Source organism: Python bivittatus, unplaced genomic scaffold, assembly GCF_059951505.1.
Source record: "Python bivittatus isolate LINGU-HERP-01145 unplaced genomic scaffold, Pbiv_v1 ctg000700_np1212, whole genome shotgun sequence".
In the NCBI taxonomy this organism is placed as follows: domain Eukaryota; kingdom Metazoa; phylum Chordata; class Lepidosauria; order Squamata; family Pythonidae; genus Python; species Python bivittatus.
In genome coordinates, this window is record NW_028277098.1 from 105028965 (window position 1) to 105050719 (window position 21755).

The 21755-nt window shown below is 44.2% G+C and overlaps 1 protein-coding gene across 1 annotated transcript in view; it reads left to right on the forward strand.

The window, feature by feature from the left end:
* The window catches only part of STAG3 (STAG3 cohesin complex component), a 47459-nt gene extending 26320 nt beyond the window's left edge, over window positions 1–21139 (forward strand). The window contains exons 18-28 of the mRNA XM_088154055.1: window positions 6412–6482; window positions 6662–6749; window positions 6931–7041; window positions 7088–7180; window positions 8591–8759; window positions 8864–8997; window positions 19757–19858; window positions 19943–20088; window positions 20237–20365; window positions 20445–20624; window positions 20772–21139. Of these exons, the coding sequence (XP_088010181.1) occupies window positions 6412–6482; window positions 6662–6749; window positions 6931–7041; window positions 7088–7180; window positions 8591–8759; window positions 8864–8997; window positions 19757–19858; window positions 19943–20088; window positions 20237–20365; window positions 20445–20624; window positions 20772–20913 (1365 nt within the window). The 3' untranslated portion in view covers window positions 20914–21139. The remainder of the gene's footprint in view (window positions 1–6411; window positions 6483–6661; window positions 6750–6930; window positions 7042–7087; window positions 7181–8590; window positions 8760–8863; window positions 8998–19756; window positions 19859–19942; window positions 20089–20236; window positions 20366–20444; window positions 20625–20771) is intronic.
* The last annotated feature ends 616 nt before the right edge of the window (window positions 21140–21755 follow it).

A 21755-nucleotide genomic window follows, 5' to 3' on the forward strand; every position in this document is an offset into this window, starting at 1 on the left:
CAATTGTGCGATAGTTTGAGCATTCTTTGGCATTGCCCTTTTTTGGAATTGGAACGTAAACTGACCTTCTCCAATCCCGTGGCCACTGTTGCGTTTTCCAAACTTGCTGGCATATTGAGTGCAGCACTTTAACAGCATCATCTTTTAGTATTTTAAATAACTCAGCTGGAATACTGTCATCTCCACTAGCTTTGTTGTTAGCAATGCTTCCTAAGGCCCACTTGACTTCACTCTCTAGGATGTCTGGCTCAAGGTCAGTGACTACACCAGCATGGACATCAGGGTCATCAGGGACATTAAGATCTTTCTTGTATAGTTCTGTGTATTCTTGCCACCTCTTCTTAATCTCTTCTGCTTCTGTTAGGTCCCTACTTTTTTTGTTCTTTATCATGCCCATCTTTGCACTAAATGTTCCTTTGATATCTCCAATTTTCTTGAAGAGATCTCTAGTCTTCCCCATTCTATTGTTTTCCTCGACCATTGACTTTGCTTGTCCGAAACTCCCTGGGAAAGTCACAGATGGCGAACACGTGACCCCAGGATGTTGCAACTGTCGTAAATACACGCCAAGTGCCCAAATTTTGATCACGTGACATAGGGATGCTATGGTCGTAAGTGTGACGACCAGCTGTAAGTTGCTTTTTTCAGCACCGTTGTAACTTTGAATAGTTGTTAAACAAAAGGTCCTAAGTCGAGGACTACCTGTACTTCTTACTTCCTTTATCTTGTCCAGCTGCGTGGACAAGACATCAGCTTTGGAACTGTGTACTATTATAATGATATATTAACTTTTTTTGTTGTATTTTTTCACTTTTATGTTAAAGCATTTTTGTGTTTTTTTTGTAATAAAAAAATTAAAAATTAATTTAAAAAAACCTTTGGATTCCACATTTATTTATTTATTTATTTATTTATTTAGCTTGTCCCCGCCCATCTCCCCCCAATGGGGGTCTCTGGGCAGCTCACAACACATTAAAACAATAAATAAATATACAATTAACATTTATACAGGTAGTCCTCACTTAGTAACCACAATTGGGACCGGCAGCTCCCTTGCTAAGTACCATGATTGCTAAGTGGAAAATCACATGACTGTGACGGGCTTACAGTGTCACTTCCCATTCTGTCATTAAGTGAATCACCATGGCCGTTAAGCGAGACATCACGTGACAGTAACTTGCAATTTTATTTCCATGTTCTCCATTAACTCTACTTGTCGGAAGCTGGTTGTGAAGCATGCAAATGGCAATCGTAACTGCAGGGCACTACAACGGTTGTAAATGTGTGCCAGTTGCGAAGTATCTAAATGGTGATCATGTGACTGTAGGATGCTATAACGGTTGTAAATGCAAGGACTGGTCACAAAGCTTTTTTTTTTTTTTTACACCATTGTAACTTTGAACCGTTGCTAAATGAGGCAGTTGATAAGTGAGAACTACCTGTAGTGAGTTTATAGTAAGTTCATTAAGGATGAGTCTCTTGAAATGATTTGAAAGACTCCTTTTCAGGCTTCTTGCCACCTGGGCTGAGTTGCCATCTGTGAGATAAACCCTCAATTGACGCACCTTTTCACTTTTGATTGTTTATATCCTCTTTTCCATTCCTTTCCCAGCCTCCCCATAATTTGTGACAAGAGGTATTCTGGTTAGGTTTTTGTCTAAATCTGGAGGGGAAGAGATTTGGGAGAGGTTAAGTGGAACCACTCCCGAAACAGAAGACCAAAGGCTGTAACCCTTGTGACAAGGAAGGAAGGGGTAAGAGGGAAGGAATACTTAAGAATACACCATCAGATGCATCAGGCAAAAGAGAGTGCTAAAGGGCTCAGATGCCTGTATACCAGTGATTCTCAACCTTTTTGAAGCTGCCGCCCCCCTAAGGAGTGGAAAATTTTTCAACGCCACCCTTTGTGAAAATCCTGTAATTTAGGGTATGGGGGGGGGGGAGTTACTGAATTATAAAAGGCAAAAATTTTAAGTAATTTTTTTCAGTAGACTTACACACCAAATTTGTTCGATTTAACTCGATACTTTTGCCCTGGAAGGTAATTGCATTCCTTTTATTAAAATTAAAATGACTAATGCAAAAAAAAATGCTTAAATGCTCTTTTATGTAAATATGTTTATTTCAAAATGCTGTAAATACGTTTATTTATTTTTTTGATGCTCTTTTATTTTTTTTATTTTTTATTTTATTTTATTTTTTTGCAAATGCTTTTTTAATGTTTAAAAATTCTTTATTCTTAATTAGATAATTAAAAAAAACAGCAAAAGAATACGCTAAAAGAGTAATATCAATGAAACATGCTTGATTATGTCAGTGGGATGGTTGTGCTTGATGGTTCAGAGCCAGTTTCTGAACGTTTGGTTCAATATTCTTAGAGAGATGAAGGTGCAAGTCCCCTCTTTCCACAATTTGGAGTCGACTTCTCTTTTTTGTAATTAGATCAGTCACAGGACTGAATCCTCGCTCGACAAGGTAGGAGGAAGGGAAGGCAATTAAAAATTTTTTGATGATAGTCCACAGTCCTGGGTAGAAGCGATTGATGTTACTTTGAAGCCAAAATTCTGTGAGACGATCACCATTCTGGAAGCTGGCTTTCAAAGTTTCATTAGTTGAAAGTTTGGCCAATTCCTCCTGAATCTGAACCTCTACTGTCTCAATATTCATAAAAGGATTCATGACCCATTGAGGGACTTCCAGGGACAAAATATCCTCAAAACGCTCAGAAAAGTCCTTGTGCAAAGACTCAAGGTGTTGACAGTAAACGTGTTTCATTGAAGGGGATTTCACTGCTCTTATGCAGATCCGACAAGATTGGAAACTGGCTGAACTCGTTGCGACCAAAATTCTGCTTCCACAAAGTGAGTTTTTTTAGGAAGGCAGAAATAACAGATTTTGTTGTGATCAAATTGAGCTCTTCGCCTTGAAGCTGCAAATTAATTCCATTGAATTTTGCGAATAAATCGGCCATGTAAGCAACATCAATCTTAAATTGTAGCAATCTGTCTCAGAGCTACATCTTTCTCTTCGAGGAACTCAAGTACAGAGTCGAAAAGATTCCAGAACCTATTGAGGCAGGCACCTTCGGAAAGCCAGCGAACCTCGGTGTGTAGAAGCAAGGAATTGAATTCTTCATTGTTGTCCTTACACAGCTGCCCGAATAATCGATCGTTGAGAGCATTACTGCGAATTTTGTTCACAGCAGAGATGACATATTGTAATGACTGATGCAAACGGTCGCTGAGGTTTTTTGCAACTAAATGCTGTCTATGAATCACGCAGTGAACAGCTAAAATACCTGGTACCTCTTTCTTCAAAAGGGCGATGAACCCACGATGACGACCCACCATTGCAGGAGCTCCATCGGTGGCAACAGACATAATGTTCGCAAGAGGAATATTTTTCTCTTTAAAATAATCTTTGACAGTATTAAAAATAGATTCACCTTTAGTATCTGCAATCAAGCTTCTTGCAAAAAGCATCTCTTGAATAATTTTTCCTTCCTTCACAAACCGGACATACGCTAACAGTAAAGCCTCATTAATACTTGGCAAGGTTGATTCATCAACCTGAAGAGAAAATTCGGTGGGTGTCAAAAGTTTGCATAAGGAAGCTTCAACATCTTCAGCCATCTCATCAATTCGTCGTCGCACTGTATCATTGCTTAATGGGACATTTTTTATAACATTGGATGCGGCTGGATGGTGTAAAACCGTTTCTAAAACTTCCTTGACAGCCGGCAGTATCAACTCTTCGCTGATGGTATGAGCTTTCCCTGATTCAGCAATTAATTTTGATATATTATAAGAGGCTATCAAACCATCGTCGCATTTTTTTGATGAGGTTGCTAGTAAGCCTGAGACAGACGGTGCCTTCAGAAACTTGTCCCTGATGTTCGTGAAAAACGACAAATCTTTATTTTGTTTGTCAGGATGAATTTTTTGCAGATGCTCCTGCAAACGAGACGGTTTCATTGCCTCATTAGATAACACTTTGTTACAAAGTAAACACATGGGTAGTTGCGAGTTCGATGGCGAAGGAACAAATCCGAACTTCAAGTACGTGGAACTGTATTCGCGGCACTTTTTATTAACTGACATCATTGGCGGCTGCAAGAAACACGGGTCAAATCAAACATTCATATTGAAAGGACGCTCAATGCATGCATTGTGATTAATCGCGTGGGAAGACAGCTGACACACGCGCTGCGATTAATCACGCGGGAAAACAGCTGACGCATGCGCTGTGCTGGTTGGGATCGGAGAAGAATCGTAGTGTCGAGTTCTTCAAGGTCATCCTACCTAGAATACAAATTCGTCTCACCATTCTTAGAAGTGCGTGAGGGCAGCTGTCGCGTAAGTTCATTTTATTGCTGGTACAAATGGTGTAAACCGGATAATCAATTTAATAAATTTGTTTGGGAGTTTTAAAATTAAGTTCGAATGCCAAAACATGCCCATCGCCCCTCTACCGCCCAAAACATGCCCACCGCCCTCCTACTGCCCAAAACAAGTTCACCGCCCCTCAGCATCCTCCCACTGCCCCCCGGGGGGCGGTACTGCCCCCGTTGAGAACCAATGCTGTATACCAATGCTCAGAATATGGAGACCAAGCAGGCGGAAATGAAATCCTACTATGGGAAGGCAAATATGATATTGTAGGTATTACTGAAACTTGATGGGATGGATTTCATGATTGAAAACCAGTACTAGAAGGATATAATTTGTTCAAAAAACCTCAGAACAGGCCCAAGAAAAGGGGAAGTGGAGTTACATTATATGTAAAAATGACCACACCTGTATGGAAATTCATGACACCAAGGATGAAAATTTTGCTGAAAGAGTCTGGGTGAATATTAAGGAAAAACAAACAAAAATGACGTTGTTATGAGTGTGTGCTATGGCCCAATTCAAGTCTCCTGGACTGGATGGATTACACCCCAGGGCATTACAGGAACTGAGGGATGTCATCTCAGAGCAACTGACTGAAATATTTGAGAAATTCTGGAGCAGGGGGAAGCGCCAGAAGACTGGAGACAAGCCAGTCTTGTTCCAATGTTTTAAAAAGGGAAAAAAGTGGACCCAGGAAGCGAAGACCAGTCAGCTTGATATCAATACCTGGGAAAATCCTAGAAAATATAAGAAAGCAGTGGGTTTGCAACCACTTAGAGACAAGGTGATTACTAGAAGGTGCACTTAGCACTTAGAAAGGGACAAAGACGATTACTATGTTAAAAACAGATCATGCGAGACAAATCTTATTGCTTTCTTTGACAGTGTGGTTTGATTGGTGGACCAATTGGTGGACCTAATTTTAGTTTTATAGGTACTATTGGATTTATTCTCTACAGTGCCTGAGGGCAAGGGAACGAGATGGAGGCCCTGCACTTAGAATTCAGTAAGGCATTTGATAAAGTAGGCTATAGCTCCCTCCCTGATAAACTGGAATGCTGTGAGATGGACAGTCCTATTTCCAGATGGATTCACAGTTGGCTGAACAACTGTAGTCAACGTGTGGTCCTTAATGGAAAGAGGTATGAAGCGGCGTACCTCAGGGTTCTGTCTTGGGCTCAGTAGCCTTCAAAATCTTCATAAATGACTTAGATGAGGGAACAGAAGAGACGGTCATAAAATTTGTGGGTGACACAAAGTTGGGGGGGGATTTACACTCCAGAAAACAGTCTCAAGGTTCAAAAAGATCTTGACAGACTTTTAATACTGGCCCCTATGGAGCAACATGTTCATTGGTGAGAAATGTAGAAATCAGATAAAAGATGAGGGTACCTGACTTCACAGTCGTATTTGTGAGAAGAATTTGGGTGTCCTGGTAGACCTCAGATTAAGCATGAGCCAGCAAAGTACCACAACTACCAAAAGAGCCAATGCAGTTTTGGGCTGTGGAACTGGAAAGAGTGCAGAGAAGAGCGACAAGGATGGTAAGAGGCTTGAAGTCTAAATCCTATGAAGAGCAGTTAAAGGAACTTGGTATGTTTAGCCTAAAGAAGATAAAGCTGAGGGGAGACGTAGTAGCACTCTTCCAATACATGAAGGGAAGTCACAGGGCAGACATTGTGGATTTATTCTCTGCAGTGCCTGAGGGCAAGACAACCAACAGGTGGAAGCTTACAAAGGGAGATCCAGACTTGAAATAAGAAAGATTTACCTGCCTGTGAGACTACTAAGCAGTAGAACAGGCTGCCTTCTGAAGTTGTGGGTGCTCCATCTCTAGAGATTTTCAAGAAAAGATTGGATAATCTTTGTCAGAGATAGCATGAGGCCCCCACTGAGCATGGGGTTGGACCTTGAGATATCTTCCAAGTCTATGATTTTCTGTGTCAAGATACTCCTCTCTCTGTGTAGGAGAAGCATCTTGCATTGTGTCTCTGTGTTTCTTTTGTTCCTTTCTATGCAGTCCTCATTTTTTGAGAAGGAGGTGGTGTACAGCTTGGCTACCACTTTAAAACGGATTGCCTTCTTCTACAGGTGAGTGGAAAGTATTCAGTCTTGCCATTTCCTTGCAGTTTTGTCCCCTACTCCAGTGTATAGCTTTTGAAGAAAATCCCTAGCTTTCAGACTCTGGACCAGTCAAAAACACCTTCATGCTGTCACTGGTGAGTTTCTAGGAACTCACCCTTGCTTCTTGTGTGCTCTTTTATCTCCAGTGCTCACGACCTCACTCCATGGAGGTTTTTTGAGCCCTGTGTCCGTCTCCTACACCACCTGCTGGACATAGGCGAGGCCCACCAACAGGTACAGTCCCAACTGCTCTGGGCCTTGGCCTTGGACAACTGGATGCCTCTCTTCTTGTGTCTCATTCTTGCTCAGTCGCTCTTCTGACCTCCCATTCCTTGGGAGAACTCAGAGTGGGAGCTTTCCTGCTTTTGGGTGGTCACATGTTGCCTGCCTGCCTGCCTCCCTCTTCTCCTTACAGGTGGTGATCTCTGCCATGACTTGCTCTCACTTCTCACTGCTCTGGGAACTGTCCCACCATTCATCTGGGGCCCTTTCTGACCAGGTGAGCAAGTGTTTGGGACCTTTAGGGGTCGTCCTTTTCTGCCGTGCCTTCATGGTTCCCTTTTTTCCTCCAGCAGCAGTTGCTCAGTCTCAAGGAAAAGGTTGCTTCCTTTTGCTCCCTCTGTCAGAGCTGTCTTGTGGATATGGATCCCTGTGTCCAGGAGCAGGTGAGAGACATCTGAGCCTGAGCTGTGGGAATGAGAATGTTCATCTACTTTCACAGGAGTCCAGCATCGCCTTGCAGGTGTCTGCTGGGTCTTTCGTATTTTCCATACAGCTCCACAATATCACACATCTTAAAGTCGTTGGTGAATAGAAGGTGGGAGAAAGCTACAATGTACTTTACCCTGTGCCCTAAGCAGTAACTTTAATTGGGGGTGGGGGGTGGACGTCTGTGAGTATGTGAGGAAAAGATGGAGAAAATGAGATATTTACTTAGTTGTGATTGCTGCTCCTTTTTTTTCCTGCTGGTGGTACAATACAGGCCCTTTGGCTTCCTGTTACCCGCATAAGAGCAAGTTGGTACCATTGATTGGTTCATATGGCCACCCTAACCTTTACACAATGCTGGCAGTGCTTTTCTCCTTTTGCGTTGTGATTTGAACCCGGGCATCAACCATTGGACATTCCTTGTTTACCCAAAGATACCAGTGATGGCTTCCGAATCCACTTGGTGTGTGTTTCTGACTAAAGGTCTCTTCCTGCCAGCCTGCAAAGGCCCTTCTGCTTCCCGGCCATTGATTTCTAGGGGCACCCTTCCCACCTTCTGTGGGCAGCTGGGCTGGAGAGCTGAAACAGTGACTTCTGGCATTTTCTTGGGATGGCTGGTAGCCAGCATTTCCATTTTGCTCCCCTTTGCTTCCTCTGGGGCTTTCTTTTTAGGAGGTTTTGCCTTTTGAGCATTGACTTTCTCCTTGGCAGTTACACCCCCAGCTCTGTTGTTTGACCAACTCAGAAATATCCTTTCAGGCATCTTCTCATTCCTACCAAGTTAGCTGTTCTCAACAGATAGATAAGAAGTTCTGCAGCTGATGCAAGTAAAGGTGCCCCTCCAACAATCTGGATCCATGAAGTTTAGACTTTGAAGGTGAAGTTGGTTTCTTCATATGTAAAGAACTCAAACATGATATGTGGGAGACTTTACTAGATAAATTCTCTGCCTCACTTTAAAAATACATTATTTTAGTTAAATAAGAATCTGACTTTTTGCAAAATACTACTTTCTTGGATCAGCTTTGTTTGCAAGGTTTTCCTCTTGGAAAATTAGAAGGACAGTGCTTTGTTTGGAGATCCAGAAAGGTTAAGCTGGATCAAAAGTCTTAAGGAGCATCCTCCTCAGCTTGCTTTTTGGAAAATGGGTATTTGGAAGAACAGCAGCCATGTTTTCATTATGTGCTTCTCCATGCACCAACTGGTCCTCAAAACTGGGTGGTTCTGTAACCAGTAGAAGCAGAAATGGGTGGCCGTATAACTGATTTAGGAGCAAATCTAATGCACGGACTTTTTGCTGTGTCAACCTCAGGGAAAATATTAGTCTCTTCAGCGTGTGATTCTCTTGTTCCCTTTCTTCTTTGCAGGCCTTTGTGCTGTTGAGCGATTTGCTCCTGATCTTCGGTCCACAGCTGACTGATGGAGGGCACCATGTCCTGCAGGAGTTAGTGTATCACCCAGAGTCTGCTCTGCAGTCACAGCTGGCTGGCTTTCTAATGGACCATGTCTTCAACCACAGCCAAGCTCAGGATGATGGTGTGCATTATCCTTGAAGTTGGAATTTGAAAGGTTTTGAGCAGGATTTTTTAGTGGACAAGTGCGCTAATACTCCCCCATTTTTTATTGGCTGCTGAACTCAGATAGTGAAAATGAAGAGCTTCAGATTGAACAACTGCACCACCGCCGTAATTTGCTGGCTGGATTCTGCAAACTTGTTGTCTATGGAGTTCTGGAACTGAGTGCTGCTTCAGACATCTTCAAGTATTACTCCAAGGTATGTGAGGAAGGGTGGGAAGGCATGGGAAATTTTGTTTTGCCATGGAGTTATTGGATGCAATCATAATTCAAGCTTAGCTACTCCCTGCCTTGCCTCAAGAGTTTCTTCAGTCCTTTCTAGAATGTCTAGTCTCATGTCCTCAAATATCCAAAGAGGTGTCACAGAGCAGAAGGAAAGAACTTATTTTCTGTGGCCCTAGAGGGGAAGATTGAGCAGTGGGTTAGAACTACAAGGAGGTAGGTTCAAGAAAGACATCAGGAGGAATTTGAGATAGTATGACCTGTCAGTTAGTGGAACAGGCTGCCACATGAAGGGGTGAGTTCTTTGCTGGAGGCACTGAAAAAGAGCCTGGGTGACCATCTGTCAGAGATTATGGTGGATTATATTTTTATCCTGCCTTTTTAAAAAATGTTTGGTTACCGTATTTATCAATGTATAACACACATTTTTCCTTAAAATTTGGGGCTGAAATCCTAGCTGCGTGTTATACACCGATACTCATGCGGCACGGCTGGGAGAGCGGAGCCTTCATTTGAGCCAGGGCTGTAACCGGGGCAGCTCTGCAGAGCAGAAGGTGAGTGACGGGTGAGCCAGCGAAAACCGCTGCTCCTGAGCGAAAACTGGTGCTTTCTGTTGCTCATGCGAGTGAAAACCGGTGCTCCCGTTGCTCATGCGAGTGCCTGACCTCGCTCGCCCACCGCTCACCTCCTGCTCTGCAGAACTTAGGTGCTCGTGCGAGCGATGAGAAGCACTGGTTTTCTTCATTCAAAGAGGTGCTTTTTCTTTCATATTACGTATTTACCTTATAAGTGGTATAAATATTAATAAACAAAAAGTTCAGAGCTCCCTTTATTTTGCTTCCAAGTTATTTATTTTAAATTTAAGGTTTTTTACTCAACTTCCTTCTTAAAATTAAGGTGCGTGTTATATGCCTGTGCGTGTTATACACTGATAAATACGGTACTTCAAAGTGGCAAACATATCTAATATTCCTGCCTTCTATTTTCCCTGTAACAACTACCCTGTGAGTCACCCAGCCGGCTTTCATGCCTAAGGCAGGACTAGAACTCACAATCTCCTAGATTCTAGTCCAGCATCTTAACCACTACACCAAATTGGCTCTCTGAACACCAAGCTGGAGATGATCTAGTGGATCTTGCAGTGGACAGAAGGGGTAGACTAGGTGTAGACCTCTATGTTGTTGTTCAGTTGTTAAGTTGTGTCTGACTCTTCGTGACCCCATGAACCATATCGCGCCAGGCCTTCCTGTCCTTCACTGCCTCCCTGAGTTTGCTCAGTTTCATGCTCATTGCTTCAGTGATGCTATCTAACCATCTCATCCTCTGCCGTTCTCTTCTTTTGCCCCAGCATCAGGGTCTTTTCCAAAGAGTCCTCTCTTTGCATTAGGTGACCAAAGTACAGTGGTACCTCGGGTTACGAACGCCTCTGCTTACGAACTTTTCGGGTTGCGACCAGCTCCGGCCGCAAAAATTTACCTCGGCTTGCGAACTCCGCCTCGGGGTACGAACCGGATCCGCAGCCATTTTCCGCCGTGACACATGGTCCGTGGCCATTTTCCGCCCGTGCCATGTGGTCCGCGGCCATTTTTCCGCCCGTGCCACGTGGTCCGCGGCCATTTTCCGCCCGTGCCACGTGGTCCGTGGCCATTTTTCCGCCCGTGCCACGTGGTCCGCGGCCATTTTTCTGCCCGTGCCACGTGGTCCGCGGCCATTTTCCGCCCGTGCCATGTGGTCCGCGGCCATTTTTCCGCCTGTGCCACGTGGTCCGCGGCCGTTTTTCCGCCCTGCCGCGTGGTCCACAGCCGTTTTTCCGCCCTGCCGCGTGGTCCGCGGCCGTTTTTCCACCCTGCCGTGTGATCCGCAGTCATTTTTCCACCCTGCCGCGCGTTCCGCGGCCGTTTTTCCGCCCTTGATGCATGATCCGCGGACGCCGGAATGGATTAACGGTAATTACATTGAACCTTATGGGAAAATTTGCTTCGGGTTGCGAACAAATCGGGTTGTGACCAGAGTCACGGAACGGATTAAATTCGTAACCTGAGGTACCACTGTATCTGAGCTTGAGCTTCATTATCAATCCTTCCAATGAGCAATCAAGGTTGATTTCCTTTAAGATTGACTGGTTTGACCTCCTAGCAGTCCAGGGGACTCTTATGAGTCTTCTGTAGCACTACAGTTCAAAGGCATCAATTCTTCGGCGCTCAGCCTTCTTTATGGTAGACCTCTATGGCACTTTCCATATTTCCATTATGGTAGACCTCTATTGTAGATGTACAAGGACATGGAATCACAGAGTTAGAAAGTAGACCTCTATGGCACTTTCCAACTCTGTGATTCCATGTCCTTGTACATCTACAACATGTACATGATCTGTGTAAGAAAATTGCTTGCTGTATTTTTTGTCTTGATGGATGGTGGATATCCATTCTTTCCGCTGCACCTGGAAAGTTTTGGCTTCTTTTTTAATTGTGGATTCTCCTACCACCTGAATGGTTTTGTTGCTGTTCCAGTCATAGCAACTCTTCTTGCTGTCCTGGTTCTCTGTTTCATATAGAGGAGGTATCTAGTAGCAGGTTGATTTCTATTAATCAGAAAAGGCAAGGATCAACAGGGCTCAGTTTTTACTTTGATTACGGTGAGGATGGACCCTCCACTTGCCAATTTTTCTTTGCCTTTTGCTTAAAACAATTTTTTTTGGCATGGATATTGTGCCTTATAAATGTTTTTGAAAAGGACACTCTTTTTCCCCTCTTTATCCTTTATTTTAAAAAAGTTTTTCTACTATCCCTTGCCTGTTCCTTCATGGCTATTCTAGTTTTGATAGAACAGCAGCACCAAGCCTGTGATTAATGTGGAAATTAATCCTACATTATGAGCCTTATTATGAGGAACAGAGAGTAATGTTGGCTCCCACAGTTACAGGCTCCATTTGAGAATGTCCTGAGAGGAAAACTTAGTTGGCCTAAGGGAAGTACAGGAAATTACACATCTTTTTATCTGTTCCAGGCAAATTGGTAGAAACAGTGAGTAAAAATAACACATAGAAGAACAAGCTATTCTGAAGAAAAATCAGCAAGGTCATTTTTGTTCTTATTTCCATTTCCTGCAGGAATCCTCCTTTACTTTTGCAGCTTTATGGACATTTCTTGAAAGCCATGATGGCCTCTTCTTCACCTTGGTTGTTTCTTTACCTTACTTTGCAGAATACTTTCCAGTTAAGTCTCAGTTGTTGAGGAGGAAACTGGCAAGATGGAAAGAGGGCCCTTCTGTACACACTTGGCTAGTGGCTGTACCAGAAAATTCTGAGAAAAGAGTGGCTTGGATCTAAAGGCAGGAGACAGAAGCACAGGATTTAAAACCTTAGCATATACCTATATAAACAGCAAGATTGTTAGACTTTGTAGAGTGATGAAGGGCCAGTTGTATCTGCAATAAATGTGACTGATACATGCCACAGCTTTGGCTTCCTTTGAAAGCTGGGGAATGAATGATTTATTGCAGTGTCCTAATAATAAGATTTTGAATGATCTCCAGGTGTTATATAGATCCAGCCTTTTTGACTTTTTCTTTCAGTCTTTTTTTCACCAGTCTTCTTACTTTTGATGAATTCTTCTGTTGAAGTCAAATGTGATTGTGTAGGACTCGGGTGACCATTTCCTGTTTACATGTATGGTAAATGTAATAGCAAGATGATTACAGATTTGTATTGGTTCTATAACACTTGTGTCTCAAATCAGATAATGACCATGATTTAGGATTAAATCTAGGATTGCTTCTCCCCTTGGTTGCAAGACCAGTGTTATAAGGCACAGTTACAGTCATTTAGCATATCTACAAACACACTCATCACATATTTGCTTTGGGGCAAACAGCGTAATGCAGAATTCAAAGAAAAGAGTAAGAGATTGAGCAAAAGAAATTGAAGACAGAACATGAGAGAAAAGGAAAGGAAATCCGCTGAATCTAATTTACTCCAACATCATTTGGAGCTGTAGAATATTTGGGAGACTCATAGACGTGGACAAGGAGGCAAATACCATGGTGATATTTAACATATGTGCCATGTTTTTGTTCCTGCCTGAGGAGGACTTCAACTACACCTGCACCAGGTGAAAACTGTTATATTGCGGAAGGAAAAAGTAGAAAGGCTGGAGGCACATTTGGCCACACTGAGACTCATCAGGGAAGATGCGTTCCTGAACAAGGCAAAAGGATGTCGCAGAAAACAACACAGGATGGAAGAGACCACTACAAAGAAAATAGGAGCCCCAGAGGAAGAAGGCTAATAGAACATAACACAGAGGATCAAGAGAGTCAGGAGCTGGTCTTTGTGATAGGAGCTGTGCAATCAATTTCAATTACTCCCCATTGAGGGTGACTACAGACTTCTGAAGAAAGGTTTTCTCCCAGTGTTCCAGGGATGGGAAGGTGATAAGCTTGGACATCCACCAAGGTGAGGAATCCAACAGAAGAAAGAAGAAAGGGTTGTGGTGGTGATGGGTGACTCACTGCTGAGAAGAATAGAGTCAGCAATCTGCAGACCAGACATGACATCAAGGGAAGTGGGTTGTCTCAAACAAAGGTCCAGGACATGATGGAGCAACCTAGCTAATCAAACTTATTGACAACTGCCTCTGCCTTCTCATTCATGTTGGAACAGATGACACTGCCAGGAAGAGCCTGGAAAGACTGTTTGGAAAGTGTCTCTTGTGTCGCTTTATCTCTCGGAGCTCCTCAATAAACCAAGGTGCTCTACAAGATCTGAGGCCATAGGCAATCCACACTGCCACAGTCCGGTCCAAGGCTCCCATCACATGCTTATTCCAAGTTGCGACAAAGGCCTTGGCTGAACTGTGCATCAGAACTTTGTGAAAAATCCCAGGCTCCCTGGGTACATCAAATAGGCCCCACCTCCCTGCAGTGAGGGGCTGCTGCAGAGAACTCCAGGGCCAGGAGGGAGTGATCCATCCATGGCAAGGGACTGATGTTAACATCTCCCAACTCCGGATCACAATGGCACTGCCCCGAGACAAAAACCAGAACCGGTGTATGACTTCCTTTGTGAGTTAAGCCCTGAATAAGTTGGACCAGGTTTACGGTTGCCATGGTGGACATGAACTCCTGAGCTACCTCAGACTCCAGGCCCAGAGAAGGCAGGTTGAAGTCCCCCAGAACCATAAATCTGGGGAGCTCCAGCGGCAACCCTAGCCCAGTGTCAAGGGGGAGTGCTACACTGCAGGGAGGAAGGTAAGTGAGCAGCAGTCCCAACTGATCCCTAAGGAGATAATTGAGGTGCAAGCACAGTCAATACAACAGAGAGAGAGAAAGAAAAGGGAGCTGAGGCTTGTGGTGAATGTCAAAAATAACAGAAAAGAGTTATTTGGGTGTGCACAGGACAAGAGGAAGGTGAAGGAAACAGCTGGCCTGCTGGTTAGAGAAGATGTCAAGAGGTTATGAGCAACAGGGAGAAGGCTGAATAGCTTAATTCTTACTTTGCCTCTTTTTGCAAAAGGAAACCTATCCAACCTATCAAAAGCTGCACCATGGGGGGCGGAAGAGAAATGCAGATCAAAATAGGGAAGAAATTGCTGTGGAATCAAAGCGCAGGACACAAGTGCAAAATAATCAAGGCTTCACTGCAGTGTTTATTAGGTAGAACATACTGCAGAGGGACCCCACCAAGAGTTAGCGGGAGACACTCCCCTGTAGGCAAAATGGGTGCCCTGATATTTATACAGTTCTACAAGAAGGGGAAAGGGAAAAGAACACATATTCATATGATGATGCAGGCATACCACCTAAATGAGCAATACTTCTCAAGTTATTTTTTGCCCCTCTGTTACCTGTTATCTACAAGGACAACTGCTATCTACTAGGAAGAAGAAGAAACTGATTAGTTCAAGGTGCCAAATGCCAGGAAGAAGGCATCCTCCCTTAAGTTGCTGTGGGGGTGTTTGTGATAAGGAGTTTACAATCAGCTTAGTTCACACCAGCTTCAAAGGTGCTGCACATTCCTTTAAGTTTCAGTTTTATTAAGGGGATCCCATTCAAGGCCTCCAAAAACTTGCTTCTTTCACCTAAAGGTATATTTTTCTCATAGTGCTGCTTTGAAGGAAGCTTCCTGGACTGGATGACATTCTGCGGTGTTATAGGAACTGATGGATGTCTTCTCAGAATCACTAACTAAAATTTTTAAGAAATCCTGGAGCACCAAAAGATTGGAGAAGAGCAAATGTTGTTCCTAACTTGAAAGAAAGAACATGGACTCAGGAGACTAAGACCAGTTGGCTTGACACCAGTACCTCAGAAGACCCTAGAAAAAATAAGCAGTGAGTTTGCAAGCACTTAGAAAGGAACAAGCTGATTACTAGAAGCCAGCATAGTTTTATTTAAAATACAAGTCAAACCAGTGTCATGGTAAAAATCCACTGTAATATCAACAAAGCAGTGGAAATCTGAAACAAAGTTTTTTATTAAAATACCACATAACAGTGATCACTGGGTTCCCAGCTCAACTGACCGAGCACTGAATATTTGCAAATAATTGAATTGCAAAGAATTATATAGGAGACAGAAAAGTGCATCAGTAGTCACAAATAATTAATTACATTGCATAGATAGGAAAAGCCCCAACTCCCTATTGGCAATAACCCTTGAGGCTGGTGCTTTGATCTGGTCAACCCTGATCTACATTCCTTTCCATTTTATGACAAGATTATCCTTTCCCCAAATGCAAGCCTGTACCTTGTTATTTGTCTCCTGTCTCGTTTCTCAGGATCACTTTAAACCAGGGGTTCCTAAACTTTTTGCCATCACACCTCCCTTTAATGTAATCTTAATGTTTTAACACCTCCCCTAACATCCAAACACCAAAGTGAATACAAATGAATAATGAAAATACAATGCAACTTTGGGAAAGATGAATTTATTTTAACAATGTAACTAAAAGGTTCTTCACATCTCCCCTGGACTCTATCTGCATTTCCCCAAGGGAGGTTCATCTCACAGTTTGGGAAACCGTGCTTTAAACTGAATTACGGTATCAGAGGGCATCCTGAATCCCAACAACTTTCTTGGCTATATGCAATTTTTTGTTGACCCAGGAAACATGATTTACATATAAAAAACAAAGCCTTAACTAAGGAAGCCTACTTTTAAAGAATATTAACCTTTAAACTCCACATCAGACATACCTTACTGTTTTTTTTTTTTTTTTGACAAAGTGACTGGATTAGTAGACTGGGAATGTTGTGGATGTAATGTAATTAGACTTCAGTAAGGTATTTAAGAAAGTTGACTATACAGGGAGTCCCTGGGTTAAGAATGCCCAGTTTGCGGATGACCCATAGTTAAGAACGAAGCCTATTGTAGCAAAATTTAAATTAAATACACAATGGTTCGAGTTAATTACACAATGCTACTTTACACAGTATTATACAATAATACTGTTCCAGCTACATACAAATTAGACTTAAGGACAGACCTTGGGAATGGAACTCGTTCTTAAACTGAGGACTACCTATAGTTGCTTTCTTGATAAAATGGAAAAATGTGGGATGGATGGTCCTACTAACAGATGGATTCTCAGTTGAACAACTGTATCCAATGTGTGGTTTCTAATGGATCTACTGGACAACCCATGACCCATTGGGCCATAGTTTCAGAGATATTTCCTTACCTAAACAGAGAAACAATGACCAAGGGCAAAAAAGCAGTGGGAGCAGGAGTGACTTACGACTTGCTGCCGGCTTCCCCTTTGACTTTGCTTGTGGGAAGCTCGTGGGGAGCATCAGAAATCTTCCCTCCCTCCCTCCTGTAAGGATCGCCACATTCAACGCTGAATAAAACCCTCATGAGACACATGCTTGGACGAAAGTTACTTTACTTGGGTGTAATGCGTAACGGTTACAGACAAAGCCAGGATTGGCTTGGCATGTTCCTTACAGTGTTTATATGGGATTTCCCCCCTTGAACCCGCAGTACCCCTGGCTTCCACCTCTGCCCATGCTTGGGTTGCCCTTCCGTCGTCCAGCTCCCGCTCCCTTCTCCTAATGGCAGTTTCAGCCTGCTTCCTTTGTCTCGCAATCGCCGTGCTCATGGAGCTTTTCTAATGTGGGTAAAACCAGAGGTTTTTAATTGGTTGTTGATCGTTGCTGGATTGCTGAGTTCCTTGAGTATTGTGGTTGCCGTTGCCTGGGGCATTTGGGGAAGTCGGCTGTGTTACAAGGTATCTGTTTCCCCTTTGTTCTCGCCCAGGGTTAATTGCCGCTGCCTGCCGGCAATTGACTTGCAGTTGCCTGTTTACCTTTCCCACCTATGCCTGAGGTGGTGAAACTGACTAGCAGCAGTGAAACTGAAACAGTGCTGCTGCTTGGCTGTGCTGGGCTGAATCTGACACCTCCTAGGTATAATATAGACTTGCACCATTTGCCCTCCCCTCGTGATCCTCAGGAAAGCCCCATGAAGCCGCCGCCGCCACCTCCTCCTCGATTGACTCTTGGAACTGCCTGCCACTTTGCTGGGGAAAGGTAGAACAAAAAGAGCCGTAGACCATGAGGAAAACTGCACCCCTGCTCCCCATTTCTGTGTGTTCCCAAGGGCCCCCTTCCTCGAAGGAGGAAGAAGGCTCACCCGTCGACTGTTGGCACCCCGCAGCTAGCAGGCACCCAAGTTGCTCCTTCATCCTTCCTTCAGTGCCCACTGCTTTTAAGAGTTTTCTTAAATGATTGGGTGCAGGGGGCAGAGGGACGTGGGAAAGAGGTTGGGCCCATGACGATAATGTGACCTTGGCTGACTGCAGCAGTGTGGAAGTGCAGCAGTGCTGAAGCAGCCACAAATTTCCCAAATTTCAATCCCATGGGAGTCATGGATCCCAGATTTTGGACGTGTTCTGTAAGTTAGCCCATTTGAGGTACCTTGCTTCAAAAATTGTTGCCCTATGATACACTATTTTGCCCAATTGAAGGATACAGACATGAGAGTTTTAGTAGTATATAGATGTCCAGATACAGGCATGCAGTGGGATACTTCAAGGTTCTGTCCTGGGCCCAGTGCTCTTCAACATTTTTATAAATGACTTAGATGAGGGGATAAAATGGATACTGATAAAATTTGCAGATGATACAAAGCTGGTGGGGTGGTGGTGCTGGTGTTACTAGGACCTCAGAAGATACACTGAAGTATATTGATAAAACTTGAACATTGAGCCCTATCCAAGAAAATGCAAGAAAGGTAAGGTTCTGCATATCCACTCTGGGTGGGCAGGGGGAGAAAAACCGATTTCTGTAGGCAGTCTCTCCTGTGCTTAACCTGTTCTTTCCTCCTCCCCGCCCCCCACAGAGAGGAGAGATTGAAGAGGAAGGGATTACAAGAGAGTAAGGTATACAGTAGGAAATACACTGGGCTGCTTGCATAGTGTGCTCATGGCTGCTGGCACCAGTGCTATGCAAACTATTCCCCACTGTGTGCCTGCTTACTCTCTTGTAATCCCTTCCTCTCTAATGACTGTAAATAAAAATGCTAATTCCCTTCTTGTTAATTATTCCATCGGTGGAGTGAGCATTCCAAAGTGTGGGGGAGTGGTTAGGAAGCAAACCAAAGTCAAAGGTGTGAAACTGATTGGTCTTGTCAGCTTTGAGCTGGAAAGCACAGTCGCAGTCATGTGATTTCCCACTTAGCAACTGCTTCACTTAGCGAAGAGTTGCCAGTCCCAACTGTGGTTGCTCAGTGAGGACTAACCATATATGCTACACTGCACTGTCAAGGAGAACCAGTTTGGTATAATGGTTAAAGGCACCAGGTTAGAAACTGGAAGACGGTGAGTTGTCATACCTCTTAGGCACAAAGCGAGCTGGGTGGTTTTGGACCAGCCATTCTCTCTCAGCCCTAGGAAGAAGGCAGTGCCAAACCAATTCCAAAAAAGTTGCTAAGAAAAGTGTAGGGACTTGCCCAAGTAGTTGCCAGGAATCAAGACTGAGGAAGGCATAGATTTCTTTATTGCCTTCTTAAGCCTGATAGTTTTGCTTCTGACCCTAACCCTACGCTCAGGGAAGAAGACTTCAGATCACGTAATTACCACAAGGATCTACATTCCATAGTAATTTTACAGTGGCTAAGAAATTGCACAATTGCAGTCCACTTTAGGAGAGGTGTGGCAGTATCTGCACCATTTTCCTGCAAGTGAAGAGAGACACTGGGGAGGGGTTTGCCTGGGGAGTGTCAGAATGAAAAGTGAAGGGGGCCAGAGGGAGTATGTGCTGAACTGTGGTCCCCTGAATAGCTTCTGATTGCCCGTTGTAGGTAATGGGGTGGTTAACTGCTTCTGCAGAGTAAGAAAAGGCTGTAACAAAAATGAAAGCCTGACCCCTGCATTACTGTAGGTGGATGGCTTTGCAAATGGTGACAGGGAGAGAGATTTGGGTTTTGGCACCCTAGTCTGAGACTGGAATATTGTATTGTTGACAGAAGATGCATTCAGATCCTATGAACTGTTAAAAAAAGTGTTTATATCTATCTGAATTAAAAGCATAGTTGCATTTTATTCGGAAAAGAGAAAACGGCAGCAGAAGCAACCCATGTAACTACATTGAAAATAGTTATTTTTGTTTTAGTGTAAAACTTATGTGTGTATATGTATTCTTTTCTCTTTACTTAGTTTTTGCTTTGTTTTTGTTTGTTTTATATAATTAATAAAAAATAACAACAAAAGAATCCATTGTTCCATTTTTTCCCACCAGTTCTACAGTGACTATGGGGACATCATCAAGGAAACCCTGAATCAGACACGCCAAATTGACAGAATTGAATGGGCTCACACACTGTTACTCAGCCTGCAGCAGGTAGTGGGAACTGCTGTGGTGGAGCTATTGGAGAATGGGGCATTTGCACAGCTGGTGGCTAGCAAGTTCTCTCTTTGCTCCTAGTTGCTGACCCAACTGCTCTTGGAACAGGGACCTGGAGGCACAGACTCTCCTGCATTCCTGGAGATCCGAGACTTGGCACGGCGGTTCTCTCTGTTGTTTGGGCTGCACCAGCTGCAGAACCGCCCAGCCCTTGTTGCTTTGCACAAGTGAGGGTGCTCTGGAGGTTGCTAGGGAAAGGGCTTGGCCAAATGCCTGTTGAAAGCCAGGTTGGGGGGGGAGGGAGGATTCCCAGGTGCGACGGGCAGGATTGGAGGTAGCTGAACCATCATCACAGCATCTTTCCCTTTATTCTAGGGATGGTATAAAGTTTGCCTTTGAGGAGCCAGCATCCCCAAACACCAAGCTGGGTCTCATCAACTTGCCCTTCTTGGAACTGCTAAGTGAATTTTCTCCAAGGCTGTTGCCTCCTGATAAGGCTCTGCTGTGAGTATACGGATGGGGGAACCTCTTGGAAAGCATCTTTCCCAGCTGAAAACACCTGATGTGTTCCTCCTGCACACAGCTTCGCCTATCTGAAGATGATGTGTCAGGCGCATTTCTCAGAGTACAAAGACGAACCCTGCTGGTCATCACTTCTAGTCTATCAGCATTCCCTGAGCCCTCTGGAAGATGCACCGCTCCAACCTGACTGTGCTGCCAAGAGGAAACGCCTGAATGGTGGGTGTGGGGCCCACAGAATTGTGTGCAGAGGGATTTGAGGTGGTGAGTGGGAACTCTGTAAGGAAGGTACTCTTGGAGGGCTGGAAGAGAACTGGTGGTGCTCCTGTGGAGTTGAGGATGGAAACCAGTCCGCCTGGTGTTCTGTTTTGCCAGAGTCCTCTGGGCACAGTTGCAATGCCAGCCTCACCTCCAGCAGCCGCCTGGAGACACCACTGCTGACTTCCACCACCCTGAGGACAAAGCGCCAGCTGGCTAGCCCTCTGCTGGGAGAGGAGAATTCAGGCAGCGAATCGGAGTTTGTACAGAGGTGAGATGTCAGTGGGTTACAAGAATAGAGTGACTCCTTGTGCCCCACATCAGGGTTTGAATGGCCTTTTAGCAGGAAACTATAGCTGGGTTTCCAGCAACCCTGCGAGATGGGGAGGCTGTGGTGACCCCACCTGGGCAGAAAGCTGGCACGGTAAGGATACTTGGGCCAGTATGGATGTGCTGTAAAGTGCTGCAGTAAAAACTTCGAAAGCCAAAGGAGCTGTTTTGTTTTGCGAGTGTTCCAGGTAGGGAATGCTTTGAATATCTTGTTTTGCTTAAATGATATGACTGGAGACAAGTCACCTCTGAATTGTCCTGCCTGAGTCAGGGCGGGAGGGACCAGCCACATCCATGCTGTTGTAGATTAGGCTGACCGGGGTAGTTTTGGAGTGAAACAGCAACCTTTTAAGGAGCACCGTGAGAACCATTCTGGGAACTGGAAGGGAGCGCTGCAGAGGGGAAAAAACTGCTGAAGGGACCATTAGTTCTAAGCTGGGGCTGCTGCAAGGGTGGTGGCTACTTGGGGGACTCATAGATACCTCCATAGTTCCAGTCCTGTTTTATTTCAATTTCATTCCCTATAATGGGGCAGGTGGAGGTATTCCTCTAACTGTTCCACCTCAGCTTCTCAAATCAGCTGGTTTAAGTTTAAAAAGAACATTTCTCCCTTCCCCACCCCCAAACAAGAACCACTTCGGAATGGAGGGAATGAACTCTTCCAAATAGCTCTATGTATGCATACTGGAACGAATACACTGTTGCTTGCTAGATGAAGTTGTTTATCTGGGTTTTTCAAAGAGTTGCTTTAAGGCTTCTATTCCACTCTACCCCCCCGCCCCCAATT